Below are 27,447 nucleotides of genomic sequence, written 5' to 3' on the forward strand. Positions count from 1 at the left end.
CGTCTGAGTCGGACTGGAGCTCTCTGCCCTTTACCAATCCAGCCACGGGCCCATCCATCTGGCCCATCAAGACTCACTCTCATTTCATCAGTCCATAAAACCTTAGAAAAAACATAATTTATGCTTACCTGATAAATTCCTTTCTTCTGTAGTGTGATCAGTCCACGGGTCATCATTACTTCTGGGATATTACTCCTCCCCAACAGGAAGTGCAAGAGGATTCACCCAGCAGAGCTGCATATAGCTCCTCCCCTCTACGTCACTCCCAGTCATTCGACCAAGGACCAACGAGAAAGGAAAAGCCAAGGGTGAAGTGGTGACTGGAGTATAAATTAAAAAATATTTACCTGCCTTAAAAACAGGGCGGGCCGTGGACTGATCACACTACAGAAGAAAGGAATTTATCAGGTAAGCATAAATTATGTTTTCTTCTGTTAAGTGTGATCAGTCCACGGGTCATCATTACTTCTGGGATACCAATACCAAAGCAAAAGTACAAGGATGACGGGAGGGATAGGCAGGCTCTTTATACAGAAGGAACCACTGCCTGAAGAACCTTTCTCCCAAAAATAGCCTCCGATGAAGCAAAAGTGTCAAATTTGTAAAATTTGGAAAAAGTATGAAGCGAAGACCAAGTTGCAGCCTTGCAAATCTGTTCAACAGAGGCCTCATTCTTGAAGGCCCAAGTGGAAGCCACAGCTCTAGTAGAATGAGCTGTAATTCTTTCAGGAGGCTGCTGTCCAGCAGTCTCATAAGCTAAACGAATTATGCTACGAAGCCAAAAAGAAAGAGAGGTAGCGGAAGCTTTTTGACCTCTCCTCTGCCCAGAGTAAATGACAAACAGAGAAGACGTTTGTCGAAATTCCTTAGTTGCCTGTAAGTAAAATTTTAGAGCACGGACTACATCCAGGTTGTGCAGTAGACGTTCCTTCTTTGAAGAAGGATTTGGGCATAAAAAAGGAACAACAATCTCTTGATTGATATTCCAGTTAGTAACTACCTTAGGTAAGAACCCAGGTTTAGTACGCAGGACTACCTTATCCGAATGAAAAATCAAATAAGGAGAATCACAATGTAAGGCTGATAATTCAGAGACTCTTCGAGCCGAGGAAATAGCCATTAAAAATAGAACTTTCCAAGATAACAACTTTATATCAATGGAATGAAGGGGTTCAAACGGAACGCCCTGTAAAACATTAAGAACAAGGTTTAAACTCCATGGTGGAGCAACAGTTTTAAACACAGGCTTAATTCTGGCCAAAGCCTGACAAAAAGCCTGGACGTCAGGAACTTCTGACAGACGTTTGTGTAACAGAATGGACAGAGCTGAGATCTGTCCCTTTAATGAACTAGCAGATAAACCCTTTTCTAAACCTTCTTGTAGAAAAGACAATATCCTAGGAATCCTAACCTTACTCCAAGAGTAACATTTGGATTCACACCAATATAGGTATTTACGCCATATCTTATGGTAAATCTTTCTGGTAACAGGTTTCCTAGCCTGTATTAAGGTATCAATAACTGACTCAGAAAATCCACGTCTTGATAAAATCAAGCGTTCAATTTCCAAGCAGTCAGCTTCAGAGAAGTTAGATTTTGATGTTTGAAGGGACCCTGTATCAGAAGGTCCTGTTTCAGAGGTAGAGACCAAGGTGGACAGGATGACATGTCCACCAGGTCTGCATACCAAGTCCTGCGTGGCCACGCAGGTGCTATTAGAATCACTGATGCTCTCTCTTGTTTGATTCTGGCAATCAATCGAGGAAGCAACGGGAAGGGTGGAAACACGTAAGCCATCCTGAAGTCCCAAGGTGCTGTCAGAGCATCTATCAGGACTGCTCCTGGATCCCTGGATCTGGACCCGTAACGAGGAAGCTTGGCGTTCTGTCGAGACGCCATGAGATCTATCTCTGGTTTGCCCCAACGTCAAAGTATTTGGGCAAAGACCTCCGGATGAAGTTCCCACTCCCCCGGATGAAAAGTCTGACGACTTAAGAAATCCGCCTCCCAGTTCTCCACTCCCGGGATGTGGATTGCTGACAGGTGGCAAGAGTGAGACTCTGCCCAGCAAATTATCTTTGATACTTCCATCATAGCTAGGGAGCTTCTTGTCCCTCCCTGATGGTTGATGTAAGCTACAGTCGTGATGTTGTCCGACTGAAACCTGATGAACCCCCGAGTTGTCAACTGGGGCCAAGCCAGGAGGGCATTGAGAACTGCTCTCAATTCCAGAATGTTTATTGGCAGGAGACTCTCCTCCTGACTCCATTGTCCCTGAGCCTTCAGAGAATTCCAGACGGCACCCCAACCTAGAAGGCTGGCGTCTGTTGTTACAATTGTCCAGTCTGGTCTGCTGAATGGCATCCCCCTGGACAGATGTGGCCGAGAAAGCCACCATAGAAGAGAATTTCTGGTCTCTTGATCCAGATTCAGAGAAGGGGATAAGTCTGAGTAATCCCCATTCCACTGACTTAGCATGCACAGTTGCAGTGGTCTGAGGTGTAAGCGTGCAAAGGGTACTATGTCCATTGCCGCTACCATTAAGCCGATTACCTCCATGCATTGAGCCACTGACGGGTGTTGAATGGAATGAAGGGTGCGGCAAGCACTTTGAAGTCTTGTTAGCCTGTCCTCTGTCAGGTAAATCTTCATTTCTACAGAATCTATAAGAGTCCCCAGGAAGGGAACTCTTGTGAGTGGAACGAGTGAACTTTTCTTTTCGTTCACCTTCCATCCATGTGACCTTAGAAATGCCAGCACTAACTCTGTATGAGACTTGGCAGTTTGAAAGCTTGAAGCTTGTATCAGAATGTCGTCTAGGTATGGAGCTACCGAGATTCCCCGCGGTCTTAGTACCGCCAGAAGAGCACCCAGAACCTTTGTGAAGATTCTTGGAGCTGTAGCCAATCCGAATGGAATAGCCACAAACTGGTAATGCCTGTCTAGGAAGGCAAACCTTAGGTACCGATAATGATCTTTGTGAATCGGTATGTGAAGGTAAGCATCCTTTAAATCTACAGTGGTCATGTATTGACCCTCTTGGATCATAGGTAAAATTGTCCGAATAGTCTCCATCTTGAACGATGGAACTCTTAGGAATTTGTTTAGGATCTTTAAGTCCAGGATTGGTCTGAAAGTTCCCTCTTTTTTGGGAACCACAAACAGATTTGAGTAAAACCCCTGTCCCTGTTCCGATCGTGGAACTGGATGGATTACTCCCATTAACAAGAGCTCTTGTACGCAGCGTAGAAACGCCTCTTTCTTTGTCTGGATTGTTGACAATCTTGACAGATGAAATCTCTCTCTTGGAGGAGAGTATTTGAAGTCCAGAAGGTATCCCTGAGATATTATCTCTAGCGCCCAGGGATCCTGAACATCTCTTGCCCAAGCCTGGGCGAAGAGAGAAAGTCTGCCCCCCACTAGATCCGATCCCGGATCGGGGGCCCTCAATTCATGCTGTTTTAGGGGCAGCAGCAGGTTTCCTAGTCTGCTTGCCCTTGTTCCAGGACTGGTTAGGTTTCCAGCCTTGTCTGTAGCGAGCAACAGCTCCTTCCTGTTTTGGTGCAGAGGAAGTTGATGCTGCTCCTGCTTTGAAATTACGAAAGGAACGAAAATTAGACTGTCTAGTCTTGGCTTTGGCTTTGTCCTGAGGCAGGGCATGGCCTTTACCTCCTGTAATGTCAGCGATAATCTCTTTCAACCCGGGCCCGAATAAGGTCTGCCCTTTGAAAGGTATATTAAGCAATTTAGACTTAGAAGTAACATCAGCTGATCAGGATTTTAGCCACAGCGCCCTGCGTGCCTGAATGGCGAATCCTGAATTCTTCGCCGTAAGTTTAGTAAGATGTACTACGGCCTCCGAAATGAATGAATTAGCTAGTTTAAGGACTCTAAGCCTGTCCGTAATGTCGTCCAGAGTAGCTGAACCAATGTTCTCTTCCAGAGACTCAATCCAGAATGCCGCTGCAGCCGTGATCGGCGCAATGCATGCAAGGGGTTGCAATATAAAACCTTGTTGAACAAACATTTTCTTAAGGTAACCCTCTAACTTTTTATCCATTGGATCTGAAAAAGCACAGCTATCCTCCACCGGGATAGTGGTACGCTTAGCTAAGGTAGAAACTGCTCCCTCCACCTTAGGGACCGTTTGCCATAAGTCCCTTGTGGTGGCGTCTATTGGAAACATTTTTCTAAATATCGGAGGGGGTGAGAACGGCACACCGGGTCTATCCCACTCCTTAGTAACAATTTCAGTAAGTCTCTTAGGTATAGGAAAAACCTCAGTACTCGTCGGTACCGCAAAATATTTATCCAACCTACACATTTTCTCTGGTATTGCAACTGTGTTACAATCATTCAGAGCCGCTAACACCTCCCCTAGTAATACACGGAGGTTTTCCAGTTTAAATTTAAAATTTGAAATATCTGAATCCAGTCTGTTTGGATCAGAACCGTCACCCACAGAATGAAGTTCTCCGTCCTCATGTTCTGCCACCTGTGACGCAGTGTCTGACATGGCCCTAATATTATCAGCGCACTCTGTTCTCACCCCAGAGTGATCACGCTTACCTCTTAGTTCTGGTAATTTAGCCAAAACCTCAGTCATAACAGTAGCCATATCCTGTAATGTGATTTGTAATGGCCGCCCAGATGTACTCGGCGCTACAATATCACGCACCTCCCTCTGAGCGGGAGATGTAGGTACTGACACGTGAGGCGAGTTAGTCGGCATAACTCTCCCCTCGTTGTTTGGTGAAATTTGTTCAATTTGTACAGATTGACTTTTATTTAAAGTAGCATCAATACAGTTAGTACATAAATTTCTATTGGGCTCCACTTTGGCATTGCAACAAATGACACAGGTATCATCCTCTGAATCAGACATGTTTAACACACTAGCAAATAAACTTGCAACTTGGAAATACAATTCAATTAGAATAATATTAAAATGTACTGTGCCTTTAAGAAGCACAGAAGATCTATGACAGTTGAAAATTAATAAATTGAAACAGTTATAGCCTCAATCCTTGTAAACAACACAACTTTAGCAAAGGTTTAATCCCATTAGCAAAGATAACAAATTCTGAAAGCAGGAAACAAATTACAGAATAAACGTTTTTTATCTCAGTCAAACTATAATTCTCACAGCTCTGCTGAGAGAAATTACCTCCCTCAAAATAAGTTTTGAAGACCCCTGAGCTCTGTAGAGATGAACCGGATCATGCAGGGAATACAATGAGTTGCTGACTGAAATATTTGATGCATAGAAAAAGCGCCAAAAAACGGCCCCTCCCCCTCACACACAGCAGTGAGGGAGAACAGAAACTGTCAGAAAAACAGATTAAGCAACTGCCAAGTGGAAAAAGAGTGCCCAAACATTTATTCACACAGTACCTCAGCAAATGAAAACGATTTTACATTCCAGCAAAAACGTTAAACATAATCTCTAGTTATTAAACAGCTTTATGTATTTCTTACAGTGTAATTCTAGTGAAGTACCATTCCCCAGAATACTGAAGTGTAAAGTATACATACATGACATTATATCGGTATGGCAGGATTTTCTCATCAATTCCATTGTCAGAAAATAAAAACTGCTACATACCTCTATGCAGATTCATCTGCCCGCTGTCCCCTGATCTGAAGTTTACCTCACTCCTCAGATGGCCGAGAACAGCAATATGATCTTAACTACTCCGGCCAAAATCATAGCAAAACTCTGGTAGATTCTTCTTCAAACTCTGCCAGAGAGGTAATAACACACTCCGGTGCTATTTTAAAATAACAAACTTTTGATTGAAGATATAAAACTAAGTATAATCACCATAGTCCTCTCACACATCCTATCTAGTCGTTGGGTGCAAGAGAATGACTGGGAGTGACGTAGAGGGGAGGAGCTATATGCAGCTCTGCTGGGTGAATCCTCTTGCACTTCCTGTTGGGGAGGAGTAATATCCCAGAAGTAATGATGACCCGTGGACTGATCACACTTAACAGAAGAAATCAGTCTTGAGATATTTCTTGGCCCAGTCTTGACGTTTCAGCTTGTGTGTCTTGTTCAGTGGTGGTCGTCTTTCAGCCTTTCTTACCTTGGCCATGTCTCTGAGTATTGCACACCTTGTGCTTTTGGGCACTCCAGTGATGTTGCAGCTCTGAAATATGGCCAAACTGGTGGCAAGTGGCATCTTGGCAGCTGCACGCTTGACTTTTCTCAGTTCATGGGCAGTTATTTTGCGCCTTGGGTTTTCCACACGCTTCTTGCGACCCTGTTGACTATTTTGAATGAAACGCTTGATTGTTCGATGATCACGCTTCAGAAGCTTTGCAATTTTAAGAGTGCTGCATCCCTCTGCAAGATATCTCACTATTTTTGACTTTTCTGAGCCTGTCAAGTCCTTCTTTTGACCCATTTTGCCAAAGGAAAGGAAGTTGCCTAATAATTATGCACACCTGATATAGGGTGTTGATGTCATTAGACCACACCCCTTCTCATTACAGAGATGCACATCACCTAATATGCTTAATTGGTAGTAGGCTTTCGAGCCTATTCAGCTTGGAGTAAGACAACATGCATAAAGAGGATGATGTGGTCAAAATACTCATTTGCCTAATAATTCTGCACTCCCTGTACTAAAAATGCATGATGTTTCTTTAATTCCCAGAAATAATAAATTAAAAGAAAATCCCAAATCACTCCACCCACAGTTCTCCGTCCATTTTTTCCCATTTATTTTCAGGTTTGTTAAAAAAAAAAAAAACAGACACACATGCACCTGTCCATACCACAGAAAGGGATGGCCAAGGTTTGCCCCGACATCATCTAGCACAGCACTGCCCTAGACTACCCAGATATTCAGTTTAAGGGACACCATACAGAAAAATAGTTTTCCCCTTAAATGTGTTTCCAGCTTATTTAGGTTTATTTTTGTTGTTGAAAAAAATGTGTTTTTGCTCATCAAACCCTCAACCAATTGTTCTGAATGTCATGCCTATTCAAGTGGGCTAGGCCTGCAGGAATAGCACAGCTATCTATCTCTATTTAAACACACACACAAAATAAAACTCGCTATCTCTCTATCACACACACAGGGGTCTATTTATCAATTCGGAGCTTGATGCTCTGTGTTTCTAAAGACCGCTGCTCCATAACCTGTCCGCCTGTTCTGATCGGGTTGATTGACACCCCCCATTGATACGATCGGGTTGATTGACACCCCCTGCTGGCAGCCGATTGGCCGCAAATCTGCAGGGGGCGACGTTGCACCAGCAGTTCACAAGAATTGACGCACAATGATAAATGGACCCCACAAATTTAAAAGTGCAATGTCCAATACAGCTATCTGTAAACAATTTTATATACTCTAGGAGGTAAAATAATCATTGCTGGGAACTAAAAATGGAGGACAAAACTTACACATTAAATGTCCATTAAAACCTATACAATTCTAATTCAAACATTGATCAAAACATATTCACAATCAATCAAAGGGGAAAAGAACCAATGATGAGTTACTTCCAGTAGTGTTAAAAGAGTGAACGTCTCTATAAGGAGGATCAACACCGCCAACGCAAATTGTCGAATGCTTGAGAGAGTGGATTGGTGTTGTCCCAATTAAAGTTGCCCGTAAGGCTGTGCAGAGAGTACCCTGGAGAGGATTCCCCAGGGAATGTGTGATGTTAGGGTCTTGGAATCTCTTGAGGAGGAAGGGGAACTGGCAAGAGTTGAGGGCATCAGGACCCCTGCCCTCAAGGTGAAATCCACCTTCTATCCCATTCAAAATAGAGGGCAGATCCTCAAGAAATTCCAGAGGAGAATAGAACACGACCTGACCTGACTGTACTATACATCTGACAGAGGCAGGAGTAGAAACATAATTAAGAATCAAAAGAAGGCACTTGAAAGTCTCAGTAAAAATGAAGACATTGTCATCAGAGCCGCTGATAATGGTGGGGCAATAGTCGTGCTGAATAAGCGCAATTTCTTGAGAGAAGCCTTCAGCCAGTTTAGGAATACCGAAGATTACACTAGCCTGCCCAGTGACCCCACCAGAACTTACCAATGCAAATTGGCCTCCCTTGTAGATGATGGGGTTGAACTTGGTTTCATTGATTTGGATACTAAAAATTGTGACGTTTAATCACCTACCAAAGGTTCATAAGTCGGTAGAAAATATACAAGGGAGACCAATTGTAAGCGGCATAGGCTCCCTATTGGGCCACTTATCAGAGTGGCTAGATAACATTCTACAGCCCTTAGTAGGCTCTCTATGGAGCTATTTGTCCAATACCAAACATGTCCTGAATCTCCTTTCTCATGTGACCTGGCAGACCAACTACAAATGGCTCACAGTTGACGTCAAGTCACTCTACACCACTATACCACATGACAAAGGCCTTCAGGCTGTACATTTTTTTCTTGAAAGGCAATATGGCATTAATACTGTCTTTGTGGATTTTGTTGTAGAAGTGACCAAATTCCTCCTGACCCATAACTATTTTGAGTTTGGGGGGGGGGATTTCTTCCTCCAGAGGCGTGGGACAGCGATGGGGACTAAGTTTTCCCCCTCCTACGCCAACCTGTTCATGGGTTGGTGGGAGCTGTCCACGTCTATGGGGATGGGAATCTGGCCAGGCAAGAAATAGTATGGTATGGACATTATATAGACCTCCTTTTCATTTGGGGGGGGGGGTTCTGAAGTAAGCCTGTTTGCCTTCATAGATAATCTTGACAACAATATTGTAGGCATAAGTTTCACTAATGAAGTTCAAAATTCGACAATTAACTTTCTAGACATCACGTTGGAGGGGGTCTCTGGTCTAAAGATTAAAACTGCGATTTTTCGAAAACCTATCTCAGGGAACTCTCTGCTACAGGCCACAAGTTGCCAACCGCAGGGGGTAAGGAATCCTCCAAATCTTCTTGGCTTAGTTGTAAAAGTACTTTTCATTGTCATCACCGTACTTGTGTAGCCTGCGATAGGTTCAGTACAGGTGACACATTCAGCTCAGTGGCAACAGATCAAGTTTATCAGAAAAAAATCATGCCTCAACTGCAGGTCAACATACAGTATATATGTCATCACCTGCAGAGATTGTTCCCTGCAATACGTTGGGCTAACGGCCAGGGGGTGAGAACTCATATTAAAGAGCATCTATCAGATATAAGGGCAGGTATACTCACAACGCCACTTATAAATATTTTTTCTGGTACACATTCGAAAGATGTAGCGTCCTTCTCATGGACAATCATTGAAAGGGTACCTCCACAAAAGGGAGGGAAAGACAGGGCACGAAAGGGAGGCCTTCTGGATCTTCAAACTGAGGACCAGAGTTCTAGAAGGCCTCAAATCAGAATTTGACCTCATCAATTTTTGGTGATGTATTTTTCCCCTTTATTAGTTTACCAGCTGTTCTACTCTCTTTCAGAGAATGCTTACACTTTTATCATAGGTTTCCTATAGAGTACACCTTCCTAGATATCACCGTTTTATTCCCTTTTCCCCCCCCTCTCTTATTCCACATTATACTATTATACTAGTAGATCTATCCTAATCTACTTTTAAATTACCAGTAGGTATTCCTTGGTCAGACCTTACATAACTTCCTCCCCCAAGTGGCATGTAATGATATTTGTAGCGTATTATTTAGTTTATAAGTAGTATAGCACTATAAGTCTCTGCTCTCCCTTTAATCAAGATAAGCAGTTGATCATAAACCCTCCCTTGACGGACAGCCCGTGATATGTCAGGTCTTCCGGATCACTTTTGGCCCTCTTCACTTGCCCCTCCCCTTTCTGACACGTAATATAGTGTAGAATGACAGAGACTGGCTATTAGTAGGCAGCTGGACAATATAATTACGGGTAATGAAACAGAATATTTATTATCTAGCGATATACAGGCCAATGGTAATAGGAGTGTATATTCATACCCAGATTTAAAATCTACATCATTATCTTTAGTGCACCATTACACTCTAACAACACACTTTATGGTTTGATTGTACGTACAAACATAATTTATTATAAGGTTTTGTTTAAAGGGTTTTGGTTGCCAGTGTGTATTTGTATTTGAATCAATGGAGCAGGTGTAACGTTAATCCATTCTCCTGATTGGACCGGAGTAAAAGGGGGTGTAAACTCGATGTCCAATGGGAGACGTAGCTGACAGTTTTAACTTGAACACTATATTTGAGTTTTAGTTGAGACTAGGAGTAAGGCGGAAGCCGAAGCGCGTCAGCCTGTGTTTTGGTCAGCTCAAGGATTTTCTCTGTATTTTACCCCGGGGGCGTTTATCCCCTCTACACTGTTGTTACGCAAATTATTAATAAATTAATTTAGCTTGCATCACTACGTGCTCCTCGCTTCTTCTCTGTAATTGAATTTCAACAATACCTGGTTTACATGAAGACAAAGACCAGACAGCCTGTGAGCCAATTTCACGAACAGTGCCGGTTCTTTTCAACTGATTAGGATCAGCACCAGGCGGGGTTTTGTTAGGTGTGGTCATTTCCAATAACTTTAAAAATCAATAAAAAAAAAACACATTAAATATTAGGGTTTCACAACAAAGGTTCATTACATACACCTTAGCAGTTTAGTATATTATTATTGTACTATTGATTGTATATAACTGTGTGTTTAACCCTTACAAATGGATTAAACGCATAGTTAAAGTCAGTGTGATATATTTATGTGTGTGGAGGTAATGGTGTTACCTTACAGCGCTATGGATGGAAGACCTATAGCTCCTGTCTAAAGTGGGTCCCCAAATACCCACAGAGTGGAATACAAGTTAAGAAATGACTAGATAGGAGCGCCAAAATAGGCAAGGTCTAGTAGGGTTAAAGTAATATGTATAATGCTAGACCACAGGTGGAAATAACACTATGTGATTTGTATATCACTAATACTAAACCACAAATGTGGTAATAGCACTGTCTAAATGTGTGGACAAGATTCAAGATAAGTGTATAGCACAGAAAACTCTTAGATTGTTTTCACAAAGGTATCACAAAAATTTTATACAAATTACATTGGTAGACATGGATCCATGTTGACATTAAAACTTATGTTCTCTAAAACAATTACCGCTGGTTAAAACAAATTATAAAATATAACGCATATATATGAGCCTCAAATATGGAAATGGGTGCTGCAGTGGAGGCGTATGGACGCTAACAGATCTGTCCTGTTACAAATATAAAATAACGTACTGTGGCAAATATACAGAAAAAAAAAAAAAGTTACAATTGACGTGAGTCCATGGAGTAGGTGATCTAGTTCCTGATACAAAAATGCTGGTGAATATTGGAAACAGAAAAAATGAACGATGATGTAGAAGTGGTGTTTAGTGAACTATCTAAACACCACTTCTACATCATCGTTCATTTTTTCTGCATGTCTGCAGTACAGAGCATCGGTGGCCAGTGCTGCTTCCAGACATATATGCACCTTCTGCCTTAAAGTGAAGGTAAAATTTGATGAATGAAAGCCCGTTTTTTAAAAATACTATTAAAACAGGGGCACTTTTTTTCATCAAAGTTTAGAAAGCAGCCGTTTTGATTAAAAAAAAAAAAACTTACCTTTGTTCTTTTCAAAGCCAGAGCAATTTCCCCCACCTGGAGATCCTCTTTTCACACGTCATCAATGACTAATCTGTCTTCCTCCAATCACGGCTTTCCCCCCAGGGGAGTCATTGCCTGAGGCAATGCTGTGATTGGAGGAAGACAGTTTAGTCATTGCTGACGTGTGAAGAGAGGATCTCCGTGTGGGGGAAGCTGCTCTGGCTGTGAAAAGAACAAAGGTAAGTGTGAAAAGAAGAGAGGTAAGTTTGTAAACAAAACAGCTGCTTTCTAAACTTTGATGAATGAAAGAGCCCCTGTTTTTAATAGTATTTTTAAAAAACGGCTTTCATTCATCAAAGTTTACCTTCACTTTAAGAGGAAGCGAGTGAGAAAATAAAAGCCTCTATATAAATAGCTGCCTGCCTTTTATTAATGCAATCTGTTTAATTTCTCCATTACTGACCTATGGGCACCTGGAATTTATTTACAAGCCAAATTGCAATATTACACACATGCTCAGGGACATATTTCTAATTAGGCAATGTTTGCAATTGTCTAGTGATGACATGTCTACAAGGGAGGCCTTTCAAGATGATTATGTGAAAAGTCTTTGTTATATTCTCCTTATCCTCTGATAGAAAGGAATCTATATAGAAAGGAATGTTTAGGATCATCAAATATGTGCTTGTGTTGCCATTAATGGCGATATTACCAGTGACTATTAAGTCAAAAAGGCAGGGAACAATTTACTAACCTGTGCCTAGGGACTGTGTGTGTGTGTGTGTGTGTGTGTGTGTGTATACTGTGCGTGTCTGTAACTGTGTATGTTTGTGTGTGTGTATACTTTTTGTATACCTATGTGTATATCTGTGTGCATTTGTGTATCTGTATGGATGTGTGTGTAAGTATGTACATGTGTGTATCTGTGTATGTGTGTGTTTGCATATATCTGTGTGTGTACTGGATGTGTGTACCTGTGTTTACATATCTGTGCATGGATGTGGGCATTTGTATATCTTTTGTGTCGCACATATTTACACACATAAATACACATATATGTATGTGAATCTAAGTGTGTATGTATGTAAATACACAATATATATATATATATGGTATCCATCTATTATATGGTTAAATAAGAAGTGGGGGGGGGGCTGCTTTGCCTTAAAATGCCCAAGCCTATTTTTGGTCCCAGTCCGGCCCTGCAGCTTAGTATATGTGATCTTACATTGATAAGAAGTATGACATTTACCTGTACTCTCACATTAAAGGGCCAGTAAACATAGCAAATAATGTTATATAATTCTGCACATAAGAGAAGAAAACAGGCCCGCTCAGTAGAGCCAGGAGAGGCGTTCTGTTTTCTTTGCTAAATATCTATATAACAATTTGCTTTAGAAACCTGGCACTAAGCTGTTATATAATTCTGCACTATGTGCAGAATTATATAACATTATTTGCTAGGTTTACTGGCCCTTTAATATAATTAATGAAAATGAAAACCTAGACTATACATTCATTATGCGTTTTGCATGCTTTTACTCTAAATACTTCTGAAAAACAGAATTTATGCTTACCTGATAAATTACTTTCTCCAACGGTGTGTCCGGTCCACGGCGTCATCCTTACTTGTGGGAATATCTCTTCCCTAACAGGAAATGGCAAAGAGACCCAGCAAAGCTGGCCATATAGTCCCTCCTAGGCTCCGCCCACCCCAGTCATTCGCCCGACGGACAGGAGGAAAAATATAGGAGAAACCATATGGTACCGTGGTGACTGTAGTTAGAGAAAATAATTCATCAGACCTGATTAAAAAACCAGGGCGGGCCGTGGACCGGACACACAGTTGGAGAAAGTAATTTATCAGGTAAGCATAAATTCTGTTTTCTCCAACATTGGTGTGTCCGGTCCACGGCGTCATCCTTACTTGTGGGAACCAATACCAAAGCTTTAGGACACGGATGAAGGGAGGGAGCAAATCAGGTTACCTAAACGGAAGGCACCACGGCTTGCAAAACCTTTCTCCCAAAAATAGCCTCCGAAGAAGCAAAAGTATCAAATTTGTAAAATTTGGCAAAAGTGTGCAGTGAAGACCAAGTCGCTGCCTTACATATCTGGTCAACAGAAGCCTTGTTCTTGAAGGCCCATGTGGAAGCCACAGCCCTAGTGGAGTGAGCTGTGATTCTTTCAGGAGGCTGCCGTCCGGCAGTCTCATAAGCCAATCGGATGATGCTTTTAAGCCAAAAGGAAAGAGAGGTAGAAGTCGCTTTTTGACCTCTCCTTTTACCAGAATAGACAACAAACAAAGAAGATGTTTGTCTGAAATCTTTTGTAGCCTCTAAATAGAATTTTAGAGCACGGACTACGTCCAAATTGTGTAACAAACGTTCCTTCTTTGAAACTGGATTCGGACATAAAGAAGGTACAACTATCTCCTGGTTAATATTCTTGTTAGAAACAACCTTTGGAAGAAAACCAGGCTTAGTACGCAAAACCACCTTATCTGCATGGAACACCAGATAGGGCGGAGAACACTGCAGAGCAGATAACTCTGAAACTCTTCTAGCAGAAGAAATAGCAACCAAAAACAAAACTTTCCAAGATAGTAACTTAATATCTATGAAATGTAAAGGTTCAAACGGAACCCCTTGAAGAACTGAAAGAACTAGATTTAGACTCCAGGGAGGAGTCAAAGGTCTGTAAACAGGCTTGATCCTAACCAGAGCCTGAACAAATGCTTGAACATCTGGCACAGCTGCCAGTCTTTTGTGTAGTAAGACAGATAAAGCAGAGATCTGTCCCTTTAGAGAACTTGCAGATAATCCTTTCTCCAAACCTTCTTGTAGAAAGGAGAGAATTTTAGGAATTTTTATCTTATTCCATGGGAATCCTTTGGATTCACACCAACAGATATATCTTTTCCATATTTTATGGTAAATCTTTCTAGTTACCGTTTTTCTGGCCTGAACCAGAGTATCTATCACAGAATCTGAAAACCCACGCTTTGATAGAATCAAGCGTTCAATCTCCAAGCCGTCAGCTGGAGGGAGACCAGATTTGGATGTTCGAATGGACCCTGAACAAGAAGGTCCTGTCTCAAAGGTAGCTTCCATGGTGGAACAGATGACATATTCACCAGGTCTGCATACCAAGTCCTGCGTGGCCACGCAGGAGCTATCAAGATCACCGAGGCCCTCTCCTGTTTGATCCTGGCTACCAGCCTGGGAATGAGAGGAAACGGTGGAAATACATAAGCTAGGTTGAAGGTCTAAGGTGCTACTAGTGCATCTACTAGAGTCGCCTTGGGATCCCTGGATCTGGACCCGTAGCAAGGAACCTTGAAGTTCTGACGAGACGCCATCAGATCCATGTCTGGAATGCCCCATAATTGAGTTAGTTGGGCAAAGATCTCCGGGTGGAGTTCCCACTCCCCCGGATGGAATGTCTGACGACTCAGATAATCCGCTTCCCAGTTTTCCACACCTGGGATGTGGATCGCAGATAGGTGGCAGGAGTGATCCTCCGCCCATTGAATTATTTTGGTCACTTCTTTCATCGCCAGGGAACTCCTTGTTCCCCCCTGATGATTGATATACGCAACGGTCGTCATGTTGTCTGATTGGAATCTTATGAATCTGGCCTTTGCTAGCTGAGGCCAAGCCCTGAGAGCATTGAAGATCGCTCTTAGTTCCAGAATGTTTATCGGGAGAAGAGACTCTTCCCGAGACCATAGACCCTGAGCTTTCAGGGATTCCCAGACCGCGCCCCAGCCCACTAGACTGGCGTCGGTCGTGACAATGACCCACTCTGGTCTGCGGAAGCTCATTCCCTGGGATAGATGGTCCAGGGTCAGCCACCAACGGAGTGAATCTCTGGTCTTCTGATCTACTTGAATCATTGGAGACAAGTCTGTATAGTCCCCATTCCACTGTTTGAGCATGCACAGTTGTAATGGTCTTAGATGAATTTGTGCAAAAGGAACTATGTCCATTGCTGCAACCATCAACCCTACTACTTCCATGCACTGTGCTATGGAAGGACGTGGGACAGAATGAAGAACTTGACAAGTGCTTAGAAGTTTTGACTTTCTGACCTCTGTCAGAAAAATCCTCATTTCTAAGGAATCTATTATTGTTCCCAAGAAGGGAACTCTTGTTGACGGAGACAGAGAACTTTTTTCTATGTTCACCTTCCATCCGTGTGATCTGAGAAAGGCCAGAACGATGTCTGTATGAGCCTTTGCTGTTGACAGGGACGACGCTTGTATTAGAATGTCGTCCAAGTATGGTACTACTGCAATGCCCCTCGGTCTTAGAACCGCTAGAAGGGACCCTAGTACCTTTGTGAAAATCCTTGGAGCAGTGGCTAACCCGAATGGGAGGGCCACAAACTGGTAATGTTTGTCCAGAAAGGCGAACCTTAGCAACTGATGATGTTCTTTGTGGATAGGAATAACATAATTTATGCTTACCTGATAAATTTATTTCTCTTGTAGTATATCCAGTCCACGGATCATCCATTACTTATGGAATATATTCTCCTTCCCAACAGGAAGCTGCAAGAGTCCACCCACAGCAAAGCTGCTATATAGCTCCTCCCCTAACTGCCATATTCAGTCATTTGACCGAAAACATGCAGAGAAAGGAAAAACCATAGGGTGCAGTGGTGACTGTAGTTCAAATTAAAAAATTACCTGCCTTAAAGTGACAGGGCGGGCCGTGGACTGGATACACTACAACAGAAATAAATTTATCAGGTAAGCATAAATTATGTTTTCTCTTGTTAAGTGTATCCAGTCCACGGATCATCCATTACTTATGGAATACCAATACCAAAGCTAAAGTACACGGATGATGGGAGGGACAAGGCAGGTACTTAAACGGAAGTTACCACTGCCTGTAAAAAACCCTTTCTCCCAAAAATAGCCTCCGAAGAAGCAAGGTATCAAATTTGTTAAATTTGAAAAGTATGAAGCGCAGACCAAGACTCCGTCTTGTAAATCTGTTCAACAGAAGCCACATTTAAAAAAGGCCCAAGTGAAAACCACAGCTCTAGTAGAATGAGCTGTAATCCCTTCAGGAGGCTGCTGTCCAGCAGTCTCATAAGCTAAATGAATTATGCTTTTTAACCAAAAAGACAGAGAGGCTGCTGAAGTCTTTTGACCTCTCCTCTGTCCAGAATAGACAACAAACAAGGTGAACGTTTGATGAAAACTGTAGTAGCTTGTAAGTAAAACTTTAAAGCACAAACCACGTCCAATATTGTGTAATAGACGTTCCTTCTTTGAGGAAGGATTAGGATACAAGCATGGAACAACTATCTCTTGAGTGATGTACTTGTTAGATACCACCTTAGGAAAAAACCCAGGTTGGTACGCAGGACTACCTTATCCGTACGAAGGACCAGATAAGGAGAATCACATTGTAACACAGATAACTTGGAGACTCTACGAGTCGAGGAATTAGCTACCCAAAAGGAACTTTCCAAGATAAAGATTGATATCTATGGAACAAAAAAGGTTCAAACGGAACTTCTTGAAGAACCTTAAGAATCAGGTTTAAGCTCCATGGCGGAGCAACAGTTTTAAACACAGGCTTGGATCTAACCAAAGCCTGACCAAATGCCTGAACGTCTAGAATACCTGCCAGACGCTTGTGCAAAAAAATAGACAGAGTAAAAATCTGTCCCCTTTTAAGGAATTAGCTGACAACCCTTTTCTCAAAAACATCTTGGAGAAAAGATAATATCCTGGGAATCCAGACTTTACTCCATGAGTAACCCTTGGATTCATAACAATCAGATATTTACACCATATCTATGTTCAATTTTCCTAGAGACAGGCTTTCATGTCTGTATTAAGGTATCAATGACTGACTCGGAGAAGCCATGCTTTGATAACATCAAGCGTTCAGTCTCCAGGCAGTCCATCTCAGATTGATTCTATTTAGATGGTTGAAAGGACCCTGAGGTAGAGGGACCTGTCTCTGAAGCAGAGACCGTGATGGAAAGGATGACATGTCCACCAGATCTGCATACCAGGTCCTGCATGGCTACGCAGGCGCTGTCAAAAACACCAAAGCCCTCTCCTGCTTGGTCTTGACCTCCGGAGGAAATCCCACTCCCCCGGAAGAAAAGTCTGACGACTTAGAAAATCCACCTCCCAGTTCTCAACACCTGGGATATGGATAGCTGATAGACAAGAGTGAGTCTCTGTCCAGTGAATTATTGTAAGACTTCTAACATCGCTAGGGAACTTCTGTTCCCCCTTGATGGCTGATGTAAGCCACAGTCGTGTATATTGTCCGACTGAGTATGATGTACCTCAGAGTTGCTAACTGAGGCCAAGTCTGAAGAGCATGGAATATCACTCCCAGTTCCAGAATATTTATTAGAAGGAGGGTCTCCTCCTAAGTCCACTATCCCTGAGCCTTCAGGGAGTTCCAGACTGCATCCCAACCTAAAAGGCTGGCATCTATTGTAACAATTGTCCCATCTGACCTGCGGAAGGTCATACCCTTGGACAGATGGACCCGACATAGTCACCAGAGAAGAGAATCTCTGGTCTCTTGGTCCAGGTTTAACAGGGGGACAAATCTGTGTAATCCCCGTTCCTCTGACTGAGCATGCATAGTTGCAGCGGTCTGAAATGTAGACGTGCAAACGGTACTATGTCCCTTGCCGCTACCATTAAGCCGATTTCATTCATGTACTGAGCCACCGAAGGGCGCGGATGGGATGAAAAAAAAAAAAAAACACGGCAGAAATTTAGAAACTTTGACAACCTGGACTCCGTCAGGTAAATTTTCATTTCTACAGAATCTATCAGAGTCCCTAGGAGGGAAACCCTTGAGATTGGGGATAGAGAACTCTTTCCTTGTTCACTTTCCACCCATGTGATCTCAGAAATGCCAGTACTACGTCCGTATGAGACTGGGCAATTTGGATGTTTGACGCCTGTATCAGGATGTCGTCTAAATAAGGGGCCACTTCTATGCCCCGCGGTCTAAGGACCGCCAAAGCGACCCCAGAACCTCCATAAAGATTCTTGGGGCTGTAGATATCCCAAAGGAAAGAGCTACAAACTGGTAATGCCTGTCTAGAAAGGCAAACCTGAAAAACGATGGTGATCTTTATGCATCACAATGTGAGGATAAGCATCCTTCAAATCCATTGTAGTCCTCTATTGACTCTCCTGGATCATAGTTAAGATGGTACGAATAGTTTCCATCTTAAATGACGGAATTCTGAGGAATTTGTTTAAGATCTTTATATCCAAAATAGGTCTGAAGGTTCCCTCTCCTTGGGAACCACAAACAGATTTGAGTAAAAACTCTGTCCCTGTTCCTCTCTTGGAACTGGATGGATCTCGTACACAATGTATGAATGCCTCCTTCTTTATCTGGTTTGCAGATAATTGTGAAAGGCGAAATCTCCCCTTTTTTTGGGGGGGAATCTTTGAAATCCAGAAGATATCTCTGGGATATAAATTCCAATGCCTAGGGATCCTGGGCATCTCTTGCCCACGCCTGGGCAAAGAATGAAAGTCTGCCCCCTATAGGATCCGTTACCGGATAGGGGTCCGTTCCTTCATGCTGCCTTAGAGGCAGCAGCAGGCTCCTTGGCCTGCTTATCTTTGTTCCAGGTCCGATTGTCTCCAGACCGCCTTGGACTGAGCAAAAATTCCCTCTTGTTTTGCCTTAGAGGAAGAGGATGCCACACCTGCCCTGAAGTTTTTAAAAGGTACGAAAATTATACTTTTTTTTTTTTTTTTTTTTTCCCTTGATTTAGACCTATCCTGAGGAAGGGCATGACCTTTTCCTCCAGTGATATAAGCAATAATCTCCTTCAAACCAGGCCCGAATAGGGTCTGCCCCTTGAAGGGAAGTTAAGTAGCTTATTTATTAAAGTCACGACAGCTGACCATGATATAAGCCATAGCGCTCTGCGCGCCAGTATAGTAAAAAACAGAATTCTTAGCCGTTAGTCTAGTCAAATGAACAAGGCATCAGAAAACAAAGGAATTGGCTAGCATAAGCTTGTCAAATATATTCATCCAATGGAGTCGCTTAACTGTAAAGCCTCATCAAGAGACTCAACCCAGAACGCCGCAGCAGCAGTGACAGAAGCAATGTATGCAAGGGGCTGCAGGATAAAACCCTGTTGAATAAACATTTTTTATCCATTGGATCTAAAAAGCACAACTGTCCTCGTCAGAGGTAGTGGTACGCTTAGCTAGAGTAGAAACTCTTCTCTCCACCTTAGGAACTGTCTGCCAGAAGTCCCGTGTGGTGGTAACTATTAGAAAACATTCTTCTAAAAAATAGGAGGGGAAGAGAACGGCACACCTGGTCTATCCCATTCCTTATTAAAAAAATTTTTAGTAAACCTCTTTAGGTATTGGAAAAACATCAGTACACACCGGCACTGCATATTATTTATCCAGTCTACACAATTTCTCTGGCCCTGCGATTGTACACATTCATTCAGAGCAGCCAAAGCCTCCCTGAGCAACAAGTGGAGGTTCTCAAGCATAAATTTTAAATGTAGAAATATCAGAATCAGGTTAAATCATCTTCCCTGAGTCAAAAAAAAAAATAATCACCCACAGACTAAGCATATTGTGAGGTAGTATCATACATGGTTCTTAAAGCGTCTGTATGCTCTGTATCTACCCCCAGAGCTAACTGCTTTCCTTTAATTTCAGGTAGTCTGACTAATACTGCTGCCAGAATATTATTCACCACCTTTGCCATGTCTTGTAAAATAAACGCTATGGGCGCCCTTGATGTACTTGGCGCCATTTGAGCGTGAGTCCCTGAAGCGGGAGTCGAAGGGTCTGACACGTGGGGAGAGTTAGTCGGCATAACTTTCCCCTCGACAGAATCCCCTGGTAAAGAAACGCTATGGGTGCCCTTGATGTACTTGGCGCCATTTGAGCGTGAGTCCCTAAAGCGGGAGTCAAAAGGTCTGACACGTGGGGAGAGTTAGTCGGCATAACTACCCCCACGACAGAATCCTCTGGTGATAATGTTTTTAAAGACAAAAAATGATCTTTATTGTTTAACATGAAATCAGTACATCTGGTACACATTCTAAGATGGGGTTCCACCATGGCTTTAAAACATAATGAACACAGAGCTTCCTCTATGTCAGACATGTTAGAACAGACTAATAATGAGACTAGTAAGCTTGGAAAACACTTTAAATCAAGTTAACAAGCAAATATATAAAACGTTACTGTGCCTTTAAGAGAAACAAATTTTGCCAAAATTTGAAATAACAGTGAAAAAAGGCAGTTAAACTAACAACATTTTTACAGTGTATGTAACAAGTTAGCAGAGCATTGCACCCACTTGCAAATGGATGATTAACCCCTTAATACAAAAAACAGATTAACAAAACGAAAAATATGTTTTAAACAGTCATAACAGCTCCTACTTTTGAAGCCCTTTTGAGCCCTTCAGAGATGTCCTATAGCATGCAGGGGACTGCTGAGGGAAGCTGAATGTCACTGTTTGTAATTTTAACTGCACCAACTGTAACTTTTATACTATAACAGTGGAAAGCCTCAGGAAACTGTTTCTATGCAAAATTTAAGCCAGCCATGTGGAAAAAACTTAGGCCCCAATAAGTTTTATCACCAAACATATGTTAAAAAACGATTAAACATGCCAGCAAACGTTTTAAAACACATTTTTACAAGAGTATGTATCTCTATTAATAAGCCTGATACCAGTCACTATCGCTGCATTTAAGGCTTTACTTACATTACTTCGGTATCAGCAGTATTTTCTTAGTCAATTCCATTCCTAGAAAAATATTTTACTGCACATACCTTATCTGCAGGAAAACCTGCACGCCATTCCCCCTCTGAAGTACCTCACTCCTCAGAATGTGTGAGAACAGCAAATGGATCTTAGTTACGTCTGCTAAGATCATAGAAAAACGCAGGCAGATTCTTCTTCCAAATACTGCCTGAGATAAACAGCACACTCCGGTGCCATTTAAAAATAACAAACTTTTGATTGAAGAATAAACTAAGTAGAAAGCACCACAGACTCTCACAACCTCCTATCTATGTTGATGCTTGCAAGAGAATGACTGAATATGGCAGTTAGGGGAGGAGCTATATAGCAGCTTTGCTGTGGGTGGACTCTTGCAGCTTCCTGTTCCATAAGTAATGGATGATCCGTGGACTGGATATACTTAACAAGAGAAATGTAGGTACGCATCCTTTAGATCCACGGTAGTCATAAATTGACCTTCCTGGATAGTGGGTAGAATCGTTCGAATGGTTTCCATCTTGAACGATGGTACCCTGAGAAATTTGTTTAGGATCTTCAAATCCAAACTTGGCCTGAAAGTTCCCTCTTTTTTGGGAACTACGAACAGATTTGAATAAAATCCCATTCCTTGTTCCTTTATTGGAACTGGGTGTATCACTCCCATTTTTAACAGGTCTTCTACACAATGTATGAACGCCTGTCTCTTTATTTGGTTTAAGGATAAGTGAGACATGTGGAACCTTCCCATTGGGGGTAGTTCCCTGAATTCCAGAAGATAACCCTGAGAAACTATTTCTAGTGCCCAGGGATCCTGAACATCTCTTGCCCAAGCCTGAGCAAAGAGAGAGAGTCTGCCCCCTACTAGATCCGGTCCCGGATCGGGGGCTACTCCTTCATGCTGTTTTATTAGCAGCAACAGGCTTCTTGGCCTGCTTACCCTTGTTCCAGCCTTGCATAGGCTTCCAGGCTGGTTTGAGCTGTGAGGCATTACCCTCTTGCTTAGAGGATGCAGAATTAGAGGCCGGTCCGTTCCTGAAATTGCGAAAGGAACGAAAATTAGACTTATTCTTGGCCTTGAAAGGCCTATCTTGAGGAAGGGCGTGGCCCTTTCCCCCAGTGATGTCTGAGATAATCTCTTTCAATTCTGGTCAAAATAGAGTTTTACCTTTGAAAGGGATGTTAAGCAATTTTGTCTTGGATGATACATCCGCTGACCAAGACTTTAGCCAAAGCGCTCTGCGCGCCACAATTGCAAACCCTGAATTTTTCGCCGCTAATCTAGCTAATTGCAAAGCGGCATCTAAAATAAAAGAGTTAGCCAACTTAAGTGTGTGAACTCTGTCCATAACCTCCTCATATGGAGTCTCTCTACTGAGCAACTTTTCTAGTTCCTCGAACCAGAACCACGCTGCTGTAGTGACAGGAACAATGCACGAAATGGGTTGTAGAAGGTAACCTTGCTGTACAAAAATCTTTTTAAGCAAACCTTCCAATTTTTTATCCATAGGATCTTTGAAAGCACAACTATCCTCGATAGGAATAGTAGTGCGCTTGTTTAGAGTAGAAACTGCCCCCTCGACCTTAGGAACCGTCTGCCATAAGTCCTTTCTGGGGTCGACCATAGGAAATAATTTCTTAAATATAGGGGGGGGGAACAAAAGGTATGCCGGGCTTCTCCCACTCCTTATTCACTATGTTTAAACACCAAAAACTCTTAACCATCTCCGTGGAGATGTTGCCTGTGCAACGGCAAAGAGAATGACTGGGGTGGGCGGAGCCTAGGAGGGACTATATGGCCAGCTTTGCTGGGACTATTTGCCATTTCCTGTTGGGGAAGAGATATTCCCACAAGTAAGGATGACGCCGTGGACCGGACACACCAATGTTGGAGAAATTGCTCTTGTACAAGACTACATGAAGAGGATGGAAGTCAATGCTGAAAATTGCCTGACATGACTACCTACAACACAGCGTTTTACATTTAAAGTGATGGTAAATCCTAGCGTTAGTGAAACACTAGGATTTACCATTGGAACAAATACTTCATGCTGAAAGCTCCTTTATTTGTTTGCAGCACTGAGCTGCTCAGGCAGCCCAGGGCAGAATGCTATTTGGCTGAGAGGTGACATTTCCACCTCTTAGCCAATAGCCATGCTTGGCGCCGTCTGGCGGGTGTATTTGAAGTGTTCCTACACAGCACAGACAGTGTGTTCACTGAAACTAAAACCGGTTTCGGTGTAGGAACACTTTAACCCCTTAATGACCGCAGCACTTTTCCATTTGTTGACCGTTTGGGACCAAGGCTATTTTTACATTTCTGCGGTGTTTGTGTTTAGCTGTAATTTTCCTCTTACTCATTTACTGTACCCACACATATTATATACCGTTTTTCTCGCCATTAAATGGACTTTCTAAAGATACCATTATTTTCATCATATCTTATAATTTACTATTAAAAAAATTATAAAATATGAGGAAAAAAATGGAAAAAAAAAACATTTTTTCAAACTTTGACCCCCAAAATCTGTTGCACATCTACAACCACCAAAAAACACCCATGCTAAATAGTTTCTAAATTTTGTCCTGAGTTTAGAAATACCCAATGTTTACATGTTCTTTGCTTTTTTTGCAAGTTATAGGGCACTAAATAAAAGTAGCACTTTGCTATTTCCAAACCACTTTTTTTCAAAATTAGCGCTAGTTACATTGGGACACTGATATCTGTCAGGAATCCCTGAATATCCTTTAACATGTATATATATATATTTTAGAAGACATCCCAAAGTATTGATCTAGGCCCATTTTGGTATATTTCATGCCACCATTTCACCGCCAAATGCGATCAAATAAAAAAAAATGTTCACTTTTTCACAATTTTTTTCACAAACTTTAGGTTTCTCACTGAAATTATTTACAAACAGCTTGTGCAATTATTGCACAAATGGTTTTAAATGCTTCTCTGGGATCCCCTTTGTTCAGAAATAGCAGACATATATGGCTTTTACGTTGCTTTTTGGTAATTAGAAGGCCGCTAAATGCCACTGCGCACCACACGTGTATTATGCGCAGCAGTGAAGGGGTTAATTAGGGAGCATGTAGGGAGCTTGTAGGGTTAATTTTAGCTTTAGTGTAGTGTAGTAAACAACCCCAAGTATTGATCTAGGCCCATTTTGGTATATTTCATGCCACCATTTCACCGCCAAATGCGATCAAATTAAAAAAAACTTTAAATATTTCACAATTTTAGGTTTCTCACTGAAATTATTTACAAACAGCTTGTGCAATTATGGCACAAATTGTTGTAAATGCTTCTCTGGGATCCCCTTTGTTCAGAAATAGCAGACATATATGGCTTTGGCGTTGCTTTTTGGTAGTTAGAAGGTCGCTAAATGCCGCTGCGCATCACACGTATATTATGTCTAGCAGTGAAGGAGTTAATTAGGTAGCTTGTAGGGAGCTTGCAGGGTTAATTTTAGCTTTAGTGTAGAGATCAGCCTCCCACCTGACACATCCCACCCCCTGATCCCTCCCAAACAGCTCACTTCCCTCCCCCACCCCACAATTGTCCCCGCCATCTTAAGTACTGGCAGAAAATCTGCCAGTACTAAAATAAAAGTTTTAGGTTTTTTAAAAAAAATAAAAAATAATTCTTCTGCTGTGTAGGACCCCCCTTAACCCCCAACCTCCCTCATCCCCCCTCAAACAGCTCTTTAACCCCCCCCCTCTGCCTTTATTGGGCACCATATTGGGTACTGGCAGCTGTCTGCCAGTACCCAGTTAGAAAAATAATAATGTATTTTTTATTTTTTAAAATATTTTATTTATTTCTGTAGTGTAGCTGCCCCCCCCCTCAACATCCAAACCCCCACCCTCTCCCTGATGCCTTGATTTCAAAATCCCACCCTCCCCAGTCCTCTCTCCCACCCTCCAGATCTACAGCATATTGATGCTGTTTTGATAGACGACATCACGTGCGTGCACGCGCACGCACCCACACTAGATCCCTCCCCCCTCCCTGGATGAGCTCCCACCCACCAACCATAACGGCCATCGGTAGCCGATGCAGAGAGGGCCACAGAGTGGCTCTCTCTGCATCGGATGGCTAAAAACAGTTATTGCAGGATGCCTCAATATTGAGGCATCACTGCAATAACATGAAAGCAGCTGGAAGCTATCAGGATCGCTTCCACTGCTTTCAAAGACCAACGACATATGGGGTACGTCCTTGGTCATTAACTGCATTTTTTTGCAGGATGTACCCCATACGTCGTTGGTCGTTAAGGGGTTAAATATTGCCTGTGTAACTGGTCACTAAACCTACACTACCTGCCTCACACTGTAAAGTCTCCCCACTGAAACCATACACCTATCCTGCACTTTACTTTAGAGATTGGAATATATTGCACTACTGGCGATGTATCCCAATCAAAATGCAGATTACACAAATCAGCCAATAGAAAGAAAGCTTTTTCTATTGGCTGATTTTAATTTGTTTTTTTTAAATCAGCCAAAGGGAATGCAAGGGTACCCCTATATAAAGGGGGTACCTCGCATTTAAACTTCAGTGTGCAGTGGTGACTGTATGAAGAGGACGTCGGGGACGGAAGATCCAAAGATAAGAAGCTAAGAAGATGCATCGGATCAGGGATTTTTTTTTTAAGATATGGTTTTTGCTTTGTTTTTTTGTCCAGCAAAAGAGCTTGATCACTTTAGGGCAATGCCCTAGCAAATACAATTCTAAGGGCAATACCTACCAAATGTCCATATCAGGGCAACCTTTTTATTTTTTTGGATTAGTTTTTGTTTAGGGTAGTTTTTTTAAAATAGATTTTGTTGAAAAAAATAAATCACTTATGGCAAAGCCATATAAAATGCCCTTATCAGGGCATTTGTTAGTTTTGTTTTTTTTAACCTCTTAAGGACCGGGCATTTCAGACTAAAATGTCCCCAAAAGACCAGAGCATTTTTAACATTTTTGCCATTACTAGATTTAAACAAAAATAGAGCCCTTTTTTATATATATTTACCAATCAAAACTATATAATTTTTTTTTAGAAGACAACTCAAAGTATTGATCTGGCCCATTTTGGTATATTTCATGCCACCATTTTACCGCCAAATACGATCAAATAAAAAAAAGGTGTGATTATTTTTGCACTTCTTGTCTCAGTCTGATTCCTGGCACCCTGACATTACACAAGGGCCATGAATCCTGATGGTGCTAATAATCCACCTATACCTGCCATAATTTCCAGGATGGATGAACAGGAACACAGCTTGGATCAATTTGCACTAGCCCTGCAAACCCTGCTGACTCGCACTGCATATTTGGACCAAAGTGTTCTGCAAGTTATGGCTGCTCCTGTTTCCGCTGCAGCACCTAGTCCTACCAGGAGCATGTCCGGTTCTACACCTCTACCTCAGCGATATGGAGGTGATCCTATTCAGTGCAGAGGGTTTTTGAACCAGGTGGGCATTTACTTTGAGATGTTACCTCAGACGTTTCCCTCTGATAGAGCCAAGGTGGGATTTCTCATCTCGTTACTCTCTGACACAGCTCTTGCCTGGCTAATCCCTTGTGGGAGACTAATAAACCTGTGATTTCAAATTACCGTGAATTTGTGGCCTCCTTTCGAAGGGTATTTGATGTTCCGTCTCGCTCCTCCTCTGCTGCTAAACGACTCATGTCCATTCAGCAAGGTACGCAATCTGTTGCTCAGTATGCCATTGAGTTCCGTACGCTTGCCGCAGAGGTAGGTTGGAACAATGAAGTCCTTGTTTCCGCCTTCTTTCATGGGCTCTCTGATGCGATTAAAGACAAAGTTGCTGCCAGAGATTTACCAGAGGATCTCGAAGGCTTTGATGTCTTTTTTGATCCTAATTGACATCAGACTAAGTGAGAGGCCCTCTTTCAAGGAGCGCTTGCGGAAGCCTCCTGTTCTGTTGTCTCCTACGTGTTTGTTCCCACCCATGCCTCCTGTCCCGAGTCACCAGGTACTGCTGAGCCGATGCAGTTGGGTTTCATGTGTCTCTCCGTTGCGGAAAGTGCCTTTAGGAGGAGGGAGCGGCTCTGCCTCTATTGTTTGTTACAGGGTCA

The 27,447-nt window shown here is 42.3% G+C and overlaps 1 protein-coding gene across 1 annotated transcript in view; it reads right to left on the reverse strand.

Annotated features, from left to right (window-relative positions):
• ANAPC10 (anaphase promoting complex subunit 10) overlaps positions 1–27,447 on the reverse strand; it is a 344,328-nt gene that overhangs the window by 283,292 nt on the left and 33,589 nt on the right. The window contains exon 2 of the mRNA XM_053703704.1: positions 10,394–10,517. Within this exon, the coding sequence (XP_053559679.1) occupies positions 10,394–10,508 (115 nt within the window). The 5' untranslated portion in view covers positions 10,509–10,517. The remainder of the gene's footprint in view (positions 1–10,393; positions 10,518–27,447) is intronic.

This window comes from Bombina bombina, chromosome 2 (genome assembly GCF_027579735.1).
Source record: "Bombina bombina isolate aBomBom1 chromosome 2, aBomBom1.pri, whole genome shotgun sequence".
In the NCBI taxonomy this organism is placed as follows: domain Eukaryota; kingdom Metazoa; phylum Chordata; class Amphibia; order Anura; family Bombinatoridae; genus Bombina; species Bombina bombina.